We start from the raw sequence: 21,926 nt of genomic DNA on the forward strand, positions 1-21,926 counted from the left end.
GCAACCACCCCCTTTATTGGCCCAGGGTTCCCCCCCTGTTCCATTATAGCTGTGTCCCTGGGCCAACAGCTGTACCACTTGCCCCCCCAGGCCCCTCATCCCCGCAGTCTCTCTCAGTGGAGCACGTTGCTGATAGTGCCATCAGGCTCAGGTGGGATCCCCCCGAGTACCCCAACGGTGGCATCACCAAGTACATTGTGGAGGTGCAACAGCTGGGGGGCGCAAGTGAACCTCAGTGGGTTGACACGGACAACGGCCGGCAGACCTCAAAGATCATCATGGGGCTCAACGCCAGCATGTCCTACCAGTTCCGGGTGCGAGCCAACTCTCACGTACCAGGCGAGTGGAGCCAGCTTGTGAAAGCTGAGATACTGGGAGAAGGTGAGTGGACTGGGGCAAGTTCGCTTGGCTGACCCAATGGGTGGAGTCCAAGGGGGGATAGAATAAAAGTGTGAATAACCCACCAGAATTCTGAAAGTGCATTCCAGGTGCACTCAGGCTGACTTCTCCGAAGGCAGGGGCAGCTGGCTCCTGGCAAACAAACCGATGGCAGTGGCGTTACATCTTTGCCACGTGGTGCACTTGCCAGCTCCTTCCTCATCCCACTGCAAGACTATCTGTTTCCATCTCTCCTACAGGAGCCCTGAGCCAAGTTCCCACCCTGGAAAGCAAGAACTTGCCCTTAGCCAACCTGGACCAGCAGTTGCTGTTAGCCATTGTGGGCTCCGTCTGTGTCACCTGCCTAACCATCCTGTTTGCCCTCCTGGCCCTCTTCCTCATCAAGAAGAATTTCTTTCACCGGCGCCGGACATTCACCTACCAGTCAGGCTCTGTGAGTGATCTTGCCCTTCACCCACTTCCTCTCTCCACCTCTCCTCTGGCCTTAGCTCCAAAGAGCCTGCTCTCAAAATCCCTCCCCTTCATCTTCCACGTGCTATCAGGCTGCTTACTTGCTTGGTGGGCAGTGCTGCCAACACTCTCTCCACATATCCTCTCACAGGGGGAAGAGACCATTTTGCAGTTCAACTCAGGCACTCTGACCCTGACACGCCGGCCCAAACCACAGCCTGAGCCAATCAGCTACCCAATCTTGGAATGGGAAGACATCAAATTTGAGGACATGATTGGGGAAGGGAACTTCGGGCAAGTCATTCGGGCCATGATCAAGAAAGACGGCCTGAGAATGAATGCGGCTATCAAAATGCTCAAAGGTGAGGTGCCCCACATAGATCCAGGACCAGATAGGCTTCTTCATCATCATCATCATCATCATCATCATCAACAACTTTATTTGTTAGCTGCCCCATAACAAATTGTTCTCTGGGCGGCTCACAACGGAGGATACAATAAAAACACACAATGCATTAAATCACAACAGACCAAAAAAGTAAAAAGAAAATACAAAATACAATTTAAAAAAACAGTTTAAAAACTTGTTTTATAGTTAGTTTAAAATCAGAACAAATCTGAAAACCCAAATTTAAAAATCCAAATTTAAAAGGCCTGTGTGAACAAAAAGGTGTTTACCTGGCTTGTAAAAGAACAAAGTGATGAAGCCAGGCAAACCTCACTAGGGAGGCTATTCCATAGATGGGGTGTAACCACCAAAAAGGCCTTTCCTGGTAGCCACCTGCTTCACCTTGTTTGGCAGGGGCACCCAGAGGAGAGCCTCTGAAGAAGATCTTAAGGTATGGGTAGGGACATATGGGGCAAGGCGCTGTCTCAGGTAACCTGGTCACAAGCCATTTAGGGCTTTAAAGGTTAAAACCAGCACTTTGAATTGGGCCCGGAAATGGACTGGGAGCCATTGCAGCTGATGAAACACTGGTTTAATATGATCAAAAACATCCAGTCCCACTTAATAATCTTGAAGCTCTATTTTGTACCAGTTTCCAGACCATTTTCAAAGGCAGCCCCACATACAATGCATTGCAGTAATCTAAGCGAGAGGTAGCAGAGCATGAGTAACTGCGGCCAAGCTATCTCTGTCCAGGTAAGGTCGCAGTTGGTGTATCAGCCAAAGCTGATAAAAGGCACTCTAAGCTACAATCATTTGCGCTCTGGGTGCAAATGATTACAGACTAATCACCATCTTTCCTTTCCTCTTGGGGTTGTTGGGGGATGCTTGACCAGTACACATACTCCTGCTTTCCTTGGTGTACAGGACAGGACAGCCATCCAGGCAGATAAGTGATTCGCCAGCCTCTCTTTCCACCCCTCCTCTGAAAGAAGACAGAGGACATCCCAGACACAGAATCATAGACATGTAGAGCATACTGTATCTGCACCACAAACTTAACCTGATTTAACCATCATTCCTCCTCCCCAGGCAACCCTGTACACTGAAGGGAGCTAGATATCTTTAACAGAGGATTCTCTGTCCCAAAACTACAAGTCCCAGGATTCTTTGGGGGAAGTGAAGCCATGACAGTTAAATTGGTATTAAATCACCAAGCTAGTTCACATGATCAAAATCTGGATAGAAGGAGTGCCCTGCCATGGTCAGAGAGCTGGGCGCATTCCCAATTGGCAGGTGTGTGAACTTCAAGATCAAGACAGAATGATGGGAACATGATTGTGTATGAGGTGGGAGCTGGATTAGATGGGTGCACACTACCCAGATTCTCTTCCCATCTTTTTACCACAGATGGGGGGCGGGGGCAACTATCCAACCCAGCTCCTGCCTCACGCGGTTGGGTGCTCTTCCTATCCAGATTTTGATGATGTGAACTAGCCTGCTATGTTTGTAGGTAAAGCCTTGTCTGCTCCCAAGAAAGAGGTCATTTCAGAGGAGGAATAAATGCAAAGCACCATGTGGTTTTCCATGCCCACATTGCTGATTCCCACAAGCAGACAGCATAGCTAACAATTTCCCCATGTTACACCATGCTGTCGGGACAGGGGTGGTGCTGTCCTTAGAGGCCATCATGGAACCAGCAGATCCTGAGTGTGCTGAGTGAGTGCAAAAAATATTTTTAAAAAACCTTTCTGTGTGGAGACCAGCAAGTTATTGAGACAAAGCTCTTGGGTTGGAACAGGATATTGCATTCCCAAAATAACCTCAGAACTGCTTTACACATCATTTTTGGTACAGGTGCTTCTTGCAGCACATTTTATGTGTACTTGTAAATCTGTAACCTGGATATGCAGCAAACATAGGACAAAAAGGTGAAAGCATGAGAAAGCTGGGATTGGTTGCAAGGCTTAGAGAGCCCTGGTGGGGGGCAGGGTACAGGGCCCGGGGCAAATCAGCCAGTGTGGGGTCCCTTTCCAGTTAATTCTAATAGAGGTTTAAAAAGCAGGGCTTGGGGCGATCACCCTGCTTGCCATGCCCTAAGGACAGCCCTGATTAGTTGCCTGTCCCTGTTACATGTACAACAGTGGTCAGCATGTCTTCAGTGCCACGTAACAACATATGAAGACAGCCCACTTCCCACTGCAGCGCTCAGAGGAGGCTCTCACCAGGCTAGCCTCCTCACATTGTTTATTCTCTCCAGCCTGGTGCCACATGTCTTGGAATCTCCATTTTGTTTCCAGAATTTGCTTCTGAGAATGACCATCGAGACTTTGCTGGAGAGCTGGAAGTTCTTTGCAAGCTCGGTCATCACCCTAATATCATCAACTTGCTGGGAGCCTGCGAGAACAAGGGTGAGCTACCTAGCAAGGAGTGCATGGCAACCATCCTCATTGCTCTCTTCTGTGACTATTACTTTCTCTGCTTCCCCCCTACCCCCGCCCAATTTCCTTTCCCCCCAACACTCAGTCTCCTGCTTGATACCTATCACAGTGCTATTGCCACCTAGTGGTCAAATGGGTATAATGAGTGTCCAGCTTTTGTGTAATGCTGTTTAAAAATTGGGCCGTTATATTGCCCATCATCCAACTAAGCAGTTAATTTATCTTATTGTTATTTTAAAATATTTATACCCCACCCCTCCAGTACACTACTCTTGCTGCCTCCTGCATTCATTGCTTGGAAGCCCTAAAATTCCTGGCATCAAAAGTTATTTTAAAAATGAAATACAGCATAAAGGCAGTCAAACATATTACATACAAATAAAGTTCAATTGATGGATTAGATAGTAAATTAAATGCACTTACAATTTGATATCTACCATTCTTCAGGTGAGAGAACCCTCAGAGGTCCCTAGTAGGCTGAAGCACTCTTAAACCTTTTAAGGAAACAGCTTATGGGGTTTGGGTCTTACAAAAGAAGAGAATCCTCAAACAGATAAAAACAAAATCTCCAACTAAAATACAGCTACCTGCTTAAAAACTGGGAAGAATTCTAAAAGCAACAAAAGCAAGGAATTCACATTGCAGGCTCCTATGCTTTAGCTTTCAAAAATGAAAGGTAAATCTTTAAAGGGATAAGGCCAAATGTAACTGTCAAGAGAAGTATAGAACAGTTGGCACAAAGGAAATAGTGTTTAGCTTAAAATGGAGAAGGAATTGTCCCATAAAGAAGACTTTCCTTCCTTAAGCTGCAAATCAAAAGGGGTGGCATATTACTAACCAGAACCAGAATCTCTTACCCCTAGCCTTTAGATTCTGACCAGATCATCCCAACTTTTCTGGCATTCTCGTTGGTTACTCTTTCATTTAGCAATCTAGCCACTTTTGTATTAATTAATAAAATTAATTTTGTATTGAGTAATAATGGCTTAGGACATTTTTGAAGTCACTTCTTGACCCAAACTATCCAAGATGGATCCTTAGGGATCAAGGCTTCTTTGTGAAACATCAGAGGCTAAAATTATGCCCTAGCTTACCCCCTTTTGTGTGGCAATTCATATCAAGGACTGGTTTAAGCATACTGCAACTGCAGAGGGCCACAACATTTTAGGGGGCCTCATGCTGGGCTGGGGTCTGTGCAGAAGAATAGCAACAGGAGAGGAGAGGAAGAAAGAGTCTCAGAAGTTGTACTCTCAAGAGAGCGGTTTTCAGACAGGCTGGCCCTTTGCCGATACTGAGAGAGAAGGAGAGTCAGGAGCCATGATGGGGCAGCTGAGGATAACACCAGCCATGGAGAGCTGAAGGACCTGGCAATTTCTGCGAGCAAAGCAGGGGCTCTATCCTATAAGTTTTCCCTGGACATAGGAAGCTGCCTTGCACTGAGTCAGGACTTTGGTCCACCTAGCCCAGTATTGTCTATCCTGGCTGGCAGCAGATCTCAAAGCTCCTCCCCAGCACTGCTACCCAAGAAACTTGCAGCTAGAAATTGACCTTTTGAATGCAAAGTGTCAGTTCTGCACACTGAATTACTTAGATTAATGATACACAGTGTGAAGAAGTCCTTCCTTTTCTCCATGCTCAGTCTCCTGCCAATCAGCTCCGTTGGAGGGCCTCTGCAATGAACATGAGGCAAATAAAAATGAGGAAAGGAGAGGTTGCTTGGAGGCTGCTGTTAGGTCTCTTTCTTTTATTCTAGATTGTTGCCAACTTAGCTGAGGCAGAGGAGCTGCTGAGGGATCAAGGTGCTGACAATATCCCCAGTTTTTAGCCCAATAAAAATTAGCTGTACATAGGGGCCCCAAAACCTAATTTTGCAGTAGGCCCCAAAATTTCTAGAACCCACCCTGCATATATCTGCTTTCACTTGGCATATCAATTCAAGCAGAGGTGTGTCCTCTGTCCCTTTCTCCACCCAGATGTTTCTAATACTGATGATGTCCTGATATGTGTGTTTGGGGCTACTGGGCTATGAGGAGTTGGACAGCCTCCTTCTTAATCTTCCAGGCTACCTGTACATCGCTATTGAATACGCACCATATGGGAACTTGCTGGACTTCTTGCGGAAGAGCCGAGTCCTGGAGACAGATCCTGCCTTTGCCAGGGAGCATGGAACAGCCTCAACCCTCACATCCCAGCAGCTCTTGCAGTTTGCTTCTGATGTGGCCAAAGGCATGCAGTATTTGAGTGAGAAACAGGTTGGCCTCTCCACTTATCCATGCTTTCCCATTGGCTGGGCTCCTCTATTACTGACCCTTTTTGGTTTTTTGCCCTACCTAGTTCATTCACAGAGACCTGGCTGCCAGGAACATCCTGGTGGGAGAGAACCTGACTTGCAAGATTGCTGACTTTGGCCTGTCCCGCGGGGAGGAGGTCTATGTAAAGAAGACTATGGTGAGTCTGTGCAAGGGTCACAGCAGAGCATATTTTGGATTCTCAAAGGCTCTGCAAGGCCTTTGTCTTATTCCTTTCCTCTGAGTCTGAGAAGAGGAGAAGCTGACTCCATTTCTTTTCTTCCCCCCCCCCCCCCCCGGCATCCCTGCAATGGGCTTTTGTTTCCCAATGGCATTTGTTTTTGCAGGGCCGCTTGCCAGTTCGCTGGATGGCCATCGAGTCCTTGAATTACAGCGTGTACACAACCAAGAGTGATGTGTGAGTGATTTATGCATGGGGATCAGGGCTCACTGCACCACTCAGATACAACCCGCAGGTCTTCAGTGGTCAGGCAGTGGGGTGAGGCTTCAGTCCTCTGTAAAGCTCCTTCTCTTTTCTGCTGGCTAGCAGAGGTAAAATAAGTGATGCAAAAGAACCAAAATTGTCCACTGTAGAAGGAAGGTTTAGTAGATTAATCCTCTGTCTTTTACCCGATTAATCATTCCATAAAATAAATTTGCATTTTACAAAGACCGATTTATGTCTTTTAAGATATTGAAGGAAATGTGTGATGACTTCCTTTAATGTACTTCCTATTAATGTGACTTCCTATTAATGTATTAATATTTGTTTGTGCAAAATAAAGTCATACTTCTCGATGACCTACAGACACCAAATTTCGCATACACAATCCTGCCACTGAAATTAGCTGAATGCACTACTTCTTACACTGGAATATGCTAGGAGAAAATTGAAATAATTTTCTTTTGTATTTTTTAGAAGAAATTCTAAATATCATACATTTTGATTACTTATAGATACCAAATTTTGCATACACAATACTGCCACTCAAATTTGCTGAATGCACTACTTTTTACACTGGAATATGTTCACCAAACAGTTTAAATATTTTTTTTTAGTATTCTTAGAAGAAATTCTGAATATAATCAGCAGATTTAATTTTACTGTTACTGTTCTCAACAAATTTTAAACACTCAATAACCAGATCAGTAATTTTAAAAAAAACTTCATGCCCAAGAGAAGCAGAAGATCTTTCTCAGATTCAAATTTACTATGATTCAAATTTATATGGTAATTATAAGTTTATTGATATGGTAATTATTCAGTTAAATGAATAATGTTTGAAGCTGAAATCCTACAAATGTCAAACTGTTATTTTACTTCCCCTTGAAAGCACATTAATAATAAATTCTATTACATATATTTAATTTTTTGAACTTCCCTGTCATTGTAATCTACATAAAATATCTTTGTTTCATCAACGGGCCTGCAAAAAAATCTTTAAAAAACAAAACAAAAAACCCAGCATGTTCTACAGCAGAACTGACTGAGCTCGAGGAACTCAACTCACTTTCTAATATATCATTCTCTTGCAGGTGGTCGTTTGGGGTCCTCTTATGGGAAATTGTCAGCTTGGGTGAGTTCCTGTCCAGTGGGAAGAGTCTGGACTGTTGCCCCCTACTGTCCTTCATTCCTTTGCATCACATTTGGAAACCCCACTACACTGGACTCTTTGTTTATCTCTTTGGGTCCACATTTTCTGTCTTTTGTTTGTGGCACCTGATTGTCTTCACTCACTTTGGCTCAGAGAGATGGGATGGCAACAGCCTTGAACCTCTATTGTACCAGGCCACCCTGGTCAACAGTCTTCATTCTTTAGGAAGAACAAAGTGTGGGCATGCCTAGAGTTAGAAGAACTTTCCCCAAATGTGGTTGTCTCCTTAAGAACACTGAGGGGAAATGAAACTCTTACCTTGACCTATCTATACAACCTATTCACCCCATTGCAGTCTTGCTACTGACTTCTTTCAATTTAGCTACACTTAACATTGTTTATGTACTGGATCACAGGTTCAGATCTCCCCCTAAGCATCTGAGAACTTTCCATGTTGTTAATTCTCCTCTACCAAGTTGTTGAATTCCCCTCTACCAAGCCTAATAACCCATACTTCCTCTCAAAAGTGTCTTTCCTCCCCACCACATTCAATGAGGAGTTGCTCCTCAGGCTTTCTCTCTGTCTGCACAATCCCTGTGTGGGACTGAGAATCCAGAGGGCTCTATGTCATGTGCCTGGATGCTGGTGAATGTGGTCTCCTGTCTAATGTACAGGGGATACACATATCACGGTATATAAATATGATAGATAGATAGGTTAGATGATGAAATGAAATGAAAAATGAATGTGTTTTCCATCTTCCTAGGAGGGACACCATACTGTGGCATGACATGTGCTGAGCTCTATGAAAAGCTGCCTCAAGGATACCGCATGGAGAAACCCCTCAACTGTGATGACGAAGTGTAAGTGGTAGACCTATCCTCCCTACAACACACAAACATATTCACACATGTGTACCCAATTGTCTCCCATTGGGTCTTACTAGTAGATGGTGACGACGGTGGTGGCTACTACTACTATTTAAATACCAGATTTTGACAACAAAGGGCTCAAAGCAGTCTGCATAGAAGAAAAAGAAGATAAGATGAAATGAAATGAAAATAAACGAAAAATAAATATGTTTTCCATCTCCCTAGGAGGGACACCATACTGTGGCATGACATGTATGTCCCCTGTCTCCAAAGGGCTCACAGTCTAAAAAGAAACACAAGGCAGGCACCAGCAACAGCCACTGGAGGAATGATGTGCTGGGGCCAGTTGCTCTCTCCCTGTTAAATATAAGAGTATCACCACTTTGATGGTGTTCTAGGCCTCAGCCTCACTGCCTCACCCTGCTGAAATGCCAGTTGGTCAACCTCCCAGCATCCCTGAAAGCTTTTCTCCCTTCATGTGTGCTTGGTTTGTTCTGATCCTTCACCACTCCTTACAGGTATGAGCTAATGCGGCAGTGCTGGCGGGACCGGCCATATGAACGCCCACCCTTTGCCCAGATCTCAGTGCAGCTCGTCCGCATGCTGGAAGCTAGAAAGGTATTGCTCTTTGGGGATATTCCTTTCTTGCTCTGCACACACACAGACCTACTGCACTTAGAAGCTGATGTGCTCCAGAGATTCGGTGAGAAGGGTTTAAGGCCAAACAACACAGTCCAGTGTCACCACTAAGCTACCCTAACCACCCTTATCACACCCTTCAGCTGAGACAGCCACATGGCCAATCGTAGGGTCTTAACTTCCCTTACCAAGGCAGGATGCAGGTGGTCTATTGAGATTACAAGGAGCTGGGCCCTGTATCAAGCAACTGGAGTCTGCCCTACTCTTTACTCTTCAGTCTCACAAACTGCAATCCCTTTCCCAGCACATTGGAATGGGGCTTGTTCTGAGCATGATCTCAGTGGAGATGTCAATAGGAGCTGTCACCTTGCCTTTTGGGGACAAGATCTGGAGGAAAATGTACTTACAAAAAAGGGGAAAGGAGAATGAGCTGTTTGCTGAGTAGGCTTCCAACCTGACTCTTTTTCTCCTCCTTTGACAGGCCTATGTGAACATGGCTTTGTTTGAGAATTTCACCTATGCTGGGATCGATGCCACAGCTGAGGAGGCATGAGGAAAAGAGCACTGTCCACTACCACCCTAATCTCTCAGCATAAATAGAACAAAAATGAAATAGGCAGCCTCTGAAACATATGCTCCAGGGTCATACCGCCATCTTGTCAAACCAACTGTGCTGGCATAGAGCATGGCTGCTATTCCAGAGAACCCTCGTGCCAACTTCTCCTTTCCTGACTACAAGGCATGATCAGCACACAGCGTGAATAATACCAGGACCCTCGCAAACTAGAAAGAGATACAGAGATGGCATACAGCCATAAATTGTCCCCAGAGTTCACCTATGTCATATATGCCTGATCAGTAACCCTGTAAGCCAAGTGCTGCCACCTCCACACAATGACTGCACAATGCATGAAAAGCACTCAAGATACTTATACAAGCTAGCCTCTAAGATGGACAGCATGGGACCAGCACACTAATGGATGGACTGGACTGGATGGGGAGGAGCCTGAGACTGACCCGGAGTGCTCAGAAGAGTGCCTGATGGGCTAGGATGGGCCTGCTGGGCAGGAGATGAGGAAAACCAAGCAATGTATGAAATCTAGAGAGCGAGGCTTATTCTCCACATGCAAGGACACAATACAGCGCTGGGCTTCTGCCCATTAAGAAGGCACAGTGCGGACATTAGCCTACAGTATAATGTAGATAACAATATGCAGAAAGCAAGAGAACAGAGGATGCAAATTTGCTCTCACTCCCTCCTCCAGACTTACTTGTGTGGGACACAACAACTATTTGAAAATGGTAGCCATTCAGAGAGCCAAGGCACTAGTCAGTTGTGTTCAAACAGACTGTTCATGTGATCTGCTGCTGTGCTATTGCTACCAGGATTAGCTTGTGGTGTTTGCCTTTTTCAATAGCCACTTCCCTCCAGGCTCTATCAGAACCCATTGCTTGTTACTAAGGGTAGTATCACAAATAGGTTTGTTCACACAATCATCTGAATCTAGGTTTAATGTGAATTACCAACATTAAAGTGATTGTGTGAAACTACAGCAAGATGGTTTATAGCCCAAGATTCCACCTTGGCCTGAGTTCAAACGATCACTTCTGTGCTGGTAACCCACATTAAACCTGGATTCAAATGACTGTGTGAATAAGCCTTATGTGTACCCGCCATACTGTCATGAATTGTAACACTCCTGAATGGTCCAAGGTTATTTCTCCTCCGTCACTTGTCCTTTTTTCACAGCTTTCTCCTCCTGTTTGACCTTATATCAGGAGTGGAGCCACCACTGAGTGAACGAGTGTGGGCTGCTGCCAATCAGGGGCTGCTCCTGATGCCCCAGTCACACCCCCGGCATCTGACGTGAGACACAGAGGGTGTAGCTTTGCTTGCAAACGGGGCCATGTGGCCCCATTTGCGAGCTAAACCAGTGCTGCGCTCACAGCACGGCCGTGAGTGATTCTCCCTGCCTTTTAGGCGGGGAGAGCCACTCCGGCCATGCTGTGAACATGGCGCTGGCCGAGGATTTTGCCTGAAAAGAGGGCCATGAGGTCCCATTTGCAAGCAAAGCTACAACCCCTGCATCTGTCAGGTGCAGGGGGCATGGCTTATCATCTGCCAGCTAGGGGTAGGGGTGGCGGGGTGGACCCGGGCTGCCAATGGCCTCCCTCCGCCCTGCCTTCTATGCAGGTCAGTGTCCATGCTGACCTTGACTGAGCTGTTTTGAGGGAGAGAGAGAGAAGTATTATTGACACAAAAGCAGCATTACACTAGAACATCCAAAGGGTATGGATGAGGTTTATTCCACCAGGCAGAGGGTTTGTTTCACTAGGCAGAAGTGTGGACCAAGCTCACCCATAGAGGCAGGCACATAGTGTTCTCATAAAATGTAGGATCTGCAAAGCTTCCCCACAAACTCCAACTGCCATTGTGAAGGAATGCCTCCTTCCCATTATGTTTTGTGGTTGGTTTTCTTTATTTTTTCCCCTGTTCCCTCCAGGCTCTGCAGGGGTTAAAAGGTAGCCACCTCTAACAGCCACGTCTGAGGTAAAAGTTGTCTGCGGCAGAGTTTTGGAGGGAATATTACAATATTTTACGATTGGCTGTCTCCCGGCAGAGACAGAAAGTTCTGGCACCTGAGGAAAGAAACTTCCTGATTGGTTAATATCGTCCATTGGAATTGGATAAAAGGGAAGGTTGAACAGTAGGAAGAGGGCTGTGGGAGAAGAGTTTTGAAAGAGAGAGAGTGCTGTTCTGTGAGCTGGAACACGGGCAGGGCAGAATTGAATCTGCTAGGGAAGGTGGCAGTGAGGGAGCTGGTCCTAGTAGAATCTGCTAGGCCTTGGGAGAGAAGGCTGGCAAGGTATTTTGAACTCTGTATTCAATTGTATTTTGAACTCTGTACTCTTGCCAACTGATCTTCACATCATTTGTTCCAGTACTGTGTTTTGAAATTTTGCAATCTTTTATTCTAGTAAATGTGTTCTTGTTTTTATACTATTTTATTAGTGTACCGTCTGTTATAATAGTCCCAACTCATACCTATCTGCCCATTTTATTTACCACACTACAGATTTGGATTTTTTATTTTTGGGAAGACAATTTTAGTGACTAGGAATGGAATCAGTCACTCAAGCTAACGATCTTATTTTGATGGCAGTGGGTGGTTAGACTGAGGCTGAGGCCAAGCCTTTACAAGTGGTGGCAGTTTGCAGTGGGATAGAAATGTTTGAGTAGTGGCAGACTTTTGAAGCAGCCAACTTGGCTTTTACAGTACAGTGAGTACAAGGGAATTCTTTTTCTGGTCTTGTCAGTGGCACAGAGTCCAGAAAACAAGGCAGAGTACATGTCCATGAACAAGGCAGCTTTGATGGGAAGATGCCAGACCACAGGACTGTCCTGGGAAGGAAAGGGCATGGATGAGATAAGAATTCTCCCAGGCGCAGAACCAGCCGAGCAGCAGCCTGCATCCAGCCCCGCTCAGCGGCCCCCTCCAATATGCCCGTGCGCGTGATGACACGCGCACGGGGGCGTGGCTTGGGCTCCAGAGGAGCCTAGAACGAACTCCCCCCTCCCACGCCCAGGCCGCCAAGAGCCCGGGCAAACTCTTTGCCAATTATTTCAGGCAGCTCCGACTGCCCGATAGAACATTTTTCTATCTATCTATTTTTCTGGAGAGAGAGAAAGGGGGAAACATCCTATCAGGCAACTGACAATGCCTGAAATGATGAGCTGAGAGCTCATTCGGGCTCTCGGCAGCCCAGGCCATGCCTCCTTGTCAGTGGCTTTTCCCCATTGGTGGCCAGGATTCTTTGAACCCTTTCGCCCAATGATGGCTCCGCCCCTGAGTTCTCCTTATCCAATCTGATGCAGCATCCAGACAGCCTTCAAAGAACCCTGAGCCAGAGGGGCAGTGGAGTCCAGAATGGATCCAGTTTAAGAAGAAAGAACTGGAGGTGCTGCAACTACAGTAAGAGGCAGACATTTTCTTGGAGGAACAGCATTCAAGTAGCAGGAGGCACAGTGAGAGGTAGAGCTTTGGCTGGAGAAACAGTGCCTTCACATGAAGGAGATATAGATTTGGCAGCAGAAAGAACATCACTAGCACAAGGAGAAAGGCAGATATGATACTTGCTGGCCTCTGGCTGTAATGAAGATTGGATTTGGACATGAGGGAGATGCTGCAGCTTCAACAGCAACAGCCTGCCAAAGTCACCCCAAAATATTTCACCGCCTTCACTCCTGGAGGGGATCCTCATGTGTTCACCTTTGAGAGGGCAGCACAAAAATGGGGGCCTCAGGAGGATAAATACATGAAAATGATACCAAGCCTAATAGAAGGGGGCCACCTAATGGTGCAGCAGGGAAATGCTTGACTAACAAGCAGAAGGTTGCTGGTTCGAATCCCTGCTGGTACTATATTGGGCAACAACGATATAGGAAGATGCTGAAAGGCATCATCTCATACTGCATGGGAGGAGGCAATGGTAAACACCTCCCGTATTCTACCAAAAGAAAACCACAGGGCTCTGTGAGTGCCAGGAGTTGAAATCGACTTGACGGCACATTTTACTTTACCTTTATTAAAAGGGGAACTGGCAGAGGTATAAATAAGCATGCCAGAGGGAGGGGCTATTCTTTATGCGAAAAGGTTTCACCTGGGCCTGGAAGAGGTTTAAAACCCTTGAGTGACAACCAAACAGGTCTCTAATGGAGTTTGGTGTTAAGTTGATGGATAATTTAAACAAATGGATACAAGAGTCCAAGGCTGACACAAGAAGAAAGATGTTAGAAATGTTTGGTTAGACCAATTCTACTGTCAAATCCCAGAGATATTAAGCTGAAGGTCAAAGGCGGGGCTTCTGAAAGTGTCTCAAGCAGCTGAAATAGCTGACCAGCTGTTGTTAAACAGGGAAGGTTAGGAGTCAAAATTTACCAGTTTTGGAGAAAGTTGCCAATAGCAGTATTTTGGGGTCACACAAAAGGGCACTCCTCTCCATGATCTCATAAGAAGCACCAATTGCAGGCTAACAGGTCAGCCCCCACCCCCACCCCCCGACTCTTGACACGGGCTGATCATTAGCACAAGCAAAGTTTGGCAACACACTTTTAGGTCTGACTTCTAAATAGACTGAAAAAGGGTGTACAGATGGCTCTTTCAAGAGTAGCTGATAGACCTTGGGTGAGAATACTCCTTTTGGTGATAACATTTTGAATGCCTCAGCTGAAATGAACAACCAGATGACCATTTCCCCATCATTAGGTAAAATAAGTGACATGCTAAAATAAGGAGGAGAGCTTCATTGTCAACAAAAGATTAGCATTATGCACCTGGGATGCCCTTAGTTTTGATGATATAATTCAAACATAGAAACTGTTATATATATACATACACCTTTCTTTGCCCCTCTTGTCAGTCTATGCAGCATTGGAATGCACACCTGCACTGATTACGTTCACTTTAGTAATTACTGCAATTATCTCACCTAGATTTCCTTTTCCTCCATGGAAGGATAGTTTTTGGATTGCCCTGATACTGCCTCAGATATGATTTTGAATATATCTGCCCTTGACATGCCACATGATTCAGGTTCTGTTACTCGAACTGACTTTTACACAACCAGGTACAGCTGCTGCTTGCTTCTTTCCTTCTTCTCTGCTCTGCCCCGTCCCTACTCCCAAGGAGACACCAGATTAAATTTTGCGCACCGAACATGCATTAGGAAGGATAGGTAATACTTCCAGCTCAACTCTCTCTCTCTGGGCTCCGTCTACCACCTCTTTACCTTCCCTCCTTCCTTGCTAGGAACTTTTATTAAATATTTCTAACTAAGCTCCCCCCCACACAAGTCCTGCTATGCTGCCTCATCATGGCAGCTGTGTGTGTGTTCCTGGGAGGGATGAATGAAGTACATCAGGAGGTATGCTCCCAGTAGGGTCACCCAAAGCACAAAGGTCATCCCTGCTGCCCAGCTAAAGCAAGCACCTATATTGTGCAGCAGCGACATAGGAAGGTGCTGGAGGCAGACAGTCATTTTAGTGGCAACAACAAAGGCATCATTTCTTACTGTGCGGGAGAAAGCAATGGTAACCACTCCTGTATTTTACCAAGTAAATCACATGGATAGACCAAATGGAATTATTGTCAATGAAGTGCCAGATGATGGGCCCCTCAGGTTGGATGGTACTCAGCATGCTACTGAGGAAGAGCTGAGGATATTTCAGAGTACCGATGGTGTTTATGACGTGGTTAGACTAAAGCCTTTTGGATGTCTAGCGGCTGATGTTGCCATGCGGGAAAAGAAAATCCGAAGCTGCAAGGACAGAATTACAATGGGAAGGTGGAACTTAAGAAGCATGAATATGGGAAATTTTGACACAGTGGAAGATGAAATGAATCAACTACAGATTGACATCTTGGGCATCATTAAAATGGACTGGAATAGGACACTTTCAGTCAGAAAATTTTCCCGTTTACTATACAGGATACGAAAAACAAAGAAGAAACAGTGTTGCTTTCATAGGAAGGATATAACAATGACAGTACTTGGGTACAATGCGGTCAGTGACAGACTAATATCAATTAGATTTCATGGACAACCCTTTAACATGACAGTTCTTCAAGTCTATGCCCCAACAACTGATGCAGAAGAAGAGGAAGTTGATGAGTTTTATGCTCAAGTTCAGTTTGAAATTGACAGAACATGCAAGCAAGATGTGCTGGTGGTGGTTGGAGACTAGAATGCCAAAGTTGGAAATGGTAAGGAGGAAACCACAGTCGGATGGTATGACCTAGGAAACAAAAATGAAACAGGAGAATGACTTATTAGTTTCTGCCAAGTCAATGATCTCTTCATTGCTAACACATTCTTCAAACAACCAAAGTGGTGCCTATACACACGGACATCACCAGATGGAGTACACAGACATCAAATTGATTACATTATTGGTGCAAGGAGGTGGAAGAACTCAGTTATGACAGCAAAGATGTGGCTGGGGGCCGATCGTGGAACAGATCACGAACTGCTCTGTGCAAGATCCATGTCAAACTAAAGCAGAAAAACAATTCCATTTTCATGATATGACCTTGAGAATGTAGGGAACCAGAGGAACTGTGGAATGAAATCAAACAAGTTGTTAAGGACAAAAGTGAAAAGAGACTGCCAAAGACCAAGAAACAGAAGAAAGCAAAATGGATGTCAGAACAGATGGTGGAAATTGCCAAGAAGAGGAGAGAAGCCAGTCAAGGAAGATAAAGACCTCATGAAGGAACTTAATAGGGAATTTCAGAAAGCTGTTAGAAGAGACAAGGAGCAGTATTACCATGACATCTGTAAAGACCTTGAGGATGGAAATAGATACCGGAAAACAAGGGAAGTTTTCCAAAAGATCTCTGAACTCAGAAGGAGGTTCCAACCTCAAATTGGTATGTTAAGGGATGCCAAAGGACAGCTAGTAACTGATTCGGAGAAGATCAAACAGAGATGGAGTATACTGAAAATCTGTACAGCAGGCATGTCAACATCCAAGATACTCTAGAAGATATTCCCTTCGTGCAAGAACCTGTAGTACAGGAAGATTATCAGCACTCCGGTCATTACCAAGTCAGAAGGCTACAGGAATTGATGGAATAGCTACAGAAATATGGCAGGCAACAGAAGAATTTATTTATTTATTTTTATTTAAAAAATTTATACCCCACCCCTCCTGTACCTTACTGCTTGGGGTGGCTCACAACATTTATAAATCAGACTAATAAAATTAACCAAATTAACCAAGTTAAAAATCCAAGCTAAAACCACAATCACAAGAAAAATCAGTCAAGGCTCTAACCAAGCTATGCCAACGAATTTGGCGAATGACACAGTGACCAACAGATTGGAAGAGGTCAGTCTACATACCCATACCAAAGAAAGGAGACTTAGCAGATTGCGCAAACCATCGCACAATATCTTTAATTTCACATGCTAGCAAAATAATGGTCAGGATCATCCAATGCAGATTTGAGCCCTAGGTGGAAAGGGAAATGCCAGATGTTTGAGCTGGTTTCAGAAAAGGCCGAGGAACAAGAGACATTATTGCTGATGTACACTGGATAACTGAGAAAGCCAAAGAATACCAAAAAGAAGTCAATATGTACTTTATTGACTACAGAAAAGCCTCTGATTGCATCGACCATGTCAAGTTGTGGAATATCCTTAAGAAAATGAACATCTCATTGTTCTCATGAGAAAGCTATAAACAGGACAGGAAGCTACAGTCCAGACAGAACATGGTGAAACAGACTGGTTCCAGACTGGCAAACGATAAGATATGGATGTATACTTTCTCCTTATTGATTCAACTTATACGCTGAACAAATACTGAGAGAAGCTGGATTGGAAGAAGGTGTGTGTGGTTTTAAAGTTGAAGGAAGAAACATCAATAATCTGTGCTACGCTGATGACACCACTCTGATAGCTGAGAATGCGAATGATCTGCAAGTTCTTGTAATGAAAGTAAAGGAGCACAGTGAAAAAATGGGACTACGACTAAATGGAAAGAAGACTAAACTGATGACAACGGGTACAGCAACCAGCCACAGAATTGATGTGGTGGGAAGCTTCTGCCTTTTAGGATCTACCATCAACAGTAAAGGATCCAGCAGTCAAGAAATACACCACAGATAGCACTTAGTAGGGTTGCAATGAAGGCCTTGAAAAGGATATTTAGATGCCATGACGTGTCTATACCCACAAAGATTAGAATCGTTCGGACAATGGTTTTCCCCGTGACACTCTATGGATGCAAAAGCTAGACTTTGAGGAAGCAAGATAGAAAAAATATTGACCCTTTTGAACTTTGGTGCTGGAGAAGACTTTTGAAGATACCATGGATAGCCAGGAAAACAAACAAATGGATCATAGAACAAATCAATCCAGGAGTTTCACTTGAGGCACAAATGATGAGGCTCAAACTATCATACTTTGGACACATTATGCAAACACTTGGCTTCCTTGAGAAGTCCATAATGCTGGGAAAAGTTGAAGGAAAGAGAAGAAGAGGACGACCAGCATCAAGATGGATGGACTCAATTATGACAGCAATGAATGCACCACTAAGAGACCTTAAAGGCCAAGTTGAAGACAGATCATCCTGGAGACAATATGTCTATGTGGTCGCTAAGAGTCAACTTGACAGCACTTAATCAATCAATCAAACAAACAAACAATATGAGCAGGGATCTTGCACAATTTTTACATCATCACTTGTGGAACAGCTCTTTCTGAGAAGAATTTGGAGCCTGCAGGGAAGTTTTGAAGATTCCGCTTTTTATTGCCATTTGGAAGAGTCCATAATGGTCTGGTACAGCTAACATTATATCAGTGGCTATCTGTAGCAATAGCAATAGCACTTACATTTATATACCGCTTTATAGCCGGAGCCGTAAACAAGTATCTCTTCAGTATAGGATGATACTAAGCAACTGTGAATGGTTAGTGAAACAGAGAGGAAAGAGATTGAGGAAAATAGGCTGTCTGCACAACATAAAGCCTGGGATCTGGATCTGGTCCACGAGGTCCTTTTGGTTGGCCCGCAGGTAGGAATATCCTTCAGTAACAGCAGGCGCCATGAAAAGCTCTTGGCCTGTTCTGTTGACAAGCAGCTTCAGCTCAATGCAGTTGGCCACTTGAGGCCAGATGCTCCCCCTCACCTGCCCCTGGGCCAGAGTCCACTGACACCATTCCTCTTTCCCCTTGTCTCATCCCCCAACTCCATCCTGGGGTTTGCCATACAGTCCAGGTGTCCCACTGACTGAGCAGGGATGGGGCCCATTTTCTGACCACTATCCTTGGTTAAAATTGTAGGTCCCTTGATGCAAAGAAGAGATCTACAAGTAATGATTGTTTTCATTAATATTTTTAATAATTCACAATAATGTCCTTTAATGTGCTTGGCCCCCATATACCATGTGTGGTTCTTGCTCACCAGGGCATTTAAGCTGTGCACCCTGCCCTAGAAACTGGAAGAGGAGGAAAATGACTCAGACGCTGTTGCACTTTCTCTCTTTCTACCAGCATTTGCTCAGCCGCCACAGGATCTGGTCAGCTGGCCCAGGGCTGGCTTTCTTTCTCAGCCTGGAGACTCTGATGGGGAGGGGCCAGGAGATGAATCCACCCACTGACCACATGCTGTGAAGAGAGAAGGTACAAAATGGACATTGCATGGGCTGATATATGTCTCTGGCAACACAATGCTGCCTCTGCCTCTGCCTCAGATTATGTTTGCCCCATTCAGGCCATGGGTGGCTGTTCTGGAGGGAACAGAAGAAGAGGAAATAAGATCCATCTTAATTGAAAATTACTTTGTTGGCATGGTTGACAAGGAATACAAGCACTACTACTACTATGAATATTTACATACCACTTTTCAATCAAAAAAAAGTTCTCAAAGTGGTCTACATAGAAAAAGAAATAGTTCCAGTCAGGTAACCTGTATTTATCTAAGGTTACTGGATTATCCAATAATCTATTTATTATTGCATTAATAATAATAATAATAGGACTAGATGTCTGGATAAAACAAACCAGTCTGACTGTGTAAACAACAACAACAACAACAACAACAACAACAACAAATTTAGCATGGACACTTCCAGGGTTGTACAAAGACACAAAAATGTGTCTGCTTCCTGCCCAGAGGTTCTGCATTGAGCAGCTCTGCATGAAGACTGAAACTGGTGTAGTGGTTAGAATGTCAGACTAGGTCGTGAGAGATCCAGGTTCAAATCCATTCAGCCATGAAACTTACTGGGTGACCTTGGGCCATTCACTTTTGCTCAGCCTAACCCACCTTACAGGGTTGTTGTGGTGATAAATTGGGGTGGCATGCACACTGCTCTGAGTTCCTTGGAAGAAAGGCAGGATTAAAATGTAATAAGTACATAAAATTACAATCTCAATCTGTAAGTGTTGCAGTTGTTGTTGGCAAGGATATGGATCCCTGAGCCTCTCCCTCTAGGAAAAGCTTTATTCTTCTAGGGATCCTGCAAGTGACCCATTAAGGTGACAGTCCATCAAGAGTTGAAATTCTGAGCAAAGTCATTCCATCATTTCGCTCTAGCCCCTGGGAACCTTACTATTTCCCAGTGAGATATTCTTGATTAGCTGCCTTGTGTTGGACTGGATTCAGCTGAAAGTAACCAAAAGCTTATCTTCTTGAACAGGCCTTGTCTGGCTTGGCAGGTGTACAACCATACTTAGCACATTCATCTCCATGAGATTAATGGTGGCAGTGCTTCTAATGCTATAAGAAGGACCACATCTGAAAGTGCCCATGGAATTCACTTTTCCAAAATAAAACCTGTAATAGGACAGTCCCCCACCCCCAAGTATAGAGGTAAAGTTACTGCAAAAACTTCATCAGTTGTCTACAGGTACATCCATATATTCACCAGTGCTTTGGTGAGGAAAAGCCCCTGTGGGGAGGAACAGTTTGAAGAAAAGAAACAGCAGCCAGGGAAACAAATAAGCCCCCCACCCTTCTTGTTGCTCTCCTAATTTTTTTTTTTAAAGCCCTACCAAAGCTGTTTGTTTTTTAAAGGCCATTACAAAAGTTTGCACGTAGCTGTACATACATAGCCCTTCAACATTCTATTGGTTAGGCATCCCTTTTAGCATGGAGTATTTCTCTTTCATATTAATAATTATTGATTGATTTTCTATACTGCTTGATCTAGAAATCTCCAGGCAGTGTACAAGTTAAGACATAATATAAAAAACAATATAACAGTTAAAATTCATAAAACAGATAAGGAAAACAGGTTCTTCTTCAGGGAAACAAGCAGAAAAGGAGATGTTCCTAATTCAGCAGGGAGTGCATTCCAAAGCCCCAGGGCAGTCACAGAAAAGGCCCGGTCCCGAGTTACTACTAAACGTGTCGGCAGCAACTATAACTAGACCTCTCCAGATGATCTTAATATGAGACAGGGTGCATGACAGAGAAGGTGCTCTCTTAAGTACCCTGGGCCTAAGCCGTTAAGGGCTTTATAGGTAATAACCACACTTTGTATTTCACTCAGAAACTTATCGGCAGCCAGTGCTGTTCTTTTAGAATTTGTGTTATATGGCCCCTTTGGGTAAACCCAGAGACCAATCTGGCTTCCGCATTCTGTACCAATTGTAGTTTCCGAACTATGTACAAAGGCAGCCCCGTGTACAGTGTATTACAGCAGTCAAGCCTGGAGGTTTGTGCATATGTACCACAGTTTTAAAGTCATTTAGCTCCAGAAATGGACGTATCTGTCATATCAGCCAAAGCTGATAAAAAACACTCCTGGCCACTGCCTCAACCTGAGAAACCAGGGAGAGTGTGGGATCCAGGAGCACTCCCAGATTATGGATCTGATCTTTCAGGGGGAGTGTAACCCCATCCAGAACAGGCAGAACTAAACCATCTCTTGGATCCTGACCCCCTACTGAAAGTACATCTGTCTTATTTGGATTAAACTTCAGTTTGTTATCCCTCGTCCAGCCCATTATCGCCTCCAGGCAGGTACTTGCAGTGGGTGGGGTGGGCTCATACCATTTCCTGATGAAGTTGGTATGGAGAAATAGATCTGGGTGTCATCAGCATATTGGTAGCATCCCAGACCAAACTTCCTGACGATCTTTCCCAGCGGTTTCATGTAGAAGTTAAAAAGCACTGGAGACAGTATGGAGCCTTGTGGAACTCCAGACCTCCTTCAAGCAACCCAGTAGGATACCATGGTCAATGGTATCGAAAGCCACTGAGAGATCCAAAAGGATCAGCAGAGTCACACTCCCTCTGTCGATCACCAACTGGAGATCATTCGTCAGGCCAGCCAAGG

At 44.7% G+C, this 21,926-nt stretch overlaps 1 protein-coding gene across 5 annotated transcripts in view; it reads left to right on the forward strand.

Annotated features, from left to right (window-relative positions):
* The window catches only part of TIE1 (tyrosine kinase with immunoglobulin like and EGF like domains 1), an 81,266-nt gene extending 69,190 nt beyond the window's left edge, over positions 1–12,076 (forward strand). For 2 of the 5 annotated variants that reach the window (XM_053249150.1, XM_053249152.1), the window contains 11 exons: positions 91–381; positions 639–832; positions 1,001–1,211; positions 3,538–3,648; positions 5,740–5,930; positions 6,013–6,126; positions 6,314–6,384; positions 7,503–7,543; positions 8,328–8,424; positions 8,952–9,051; positions 9,554–12,076. In XM_053249150.1, the coding sequence (XP_053105125.1) occupies positions 91–381; positions 639–832; positions 1,001–1,211; positions 3,538–3,648; positions 5,740–5,930; positions 6,013–6,126; positions 6,314–6,384; positions 7,503–7,543; positions 8,328–8,424; positions 8,952–9,051; positions 9,554–9,625 (1,493 nt within the window). In that variant the 3' untranslated portion in view covers positions 9,626–12,076. Of the gene's footprint in view, positions 1–90; positions 382–638; positions 1,212–3,537; positions 3,649–5,739; positions 5,931–6,012; positions 6,127–6,313; positions 6,385–7,502; positions 7,544–8,327; positions 8,425–8,951; positions 9,052–9,553 lie in introns of all 5 variants that reach the window. The other 3 variants (XM_053249148.1, XM_053249149.1, XM_053249151.1) reach the window with 2 other exon arrangements.
* Positions 12,077–21,926: the final 9,850 nt, after the last annotated feature.

The sequence above is a fragment of the Hemicordylus capensis genome, chromosome 4, assembly GCF_027244095.1.
Source record: "Hemicordylus capensis ecotype Gifberg chromosome 4, rHemCap1.1.pri, whole genome shotgun sequence".
NCBI lineage: Eukaryota > Metazoa > Chordata > Lepidosauria > Squamata > Cordylidae > Hemicordylus > Hemicordylus capensis.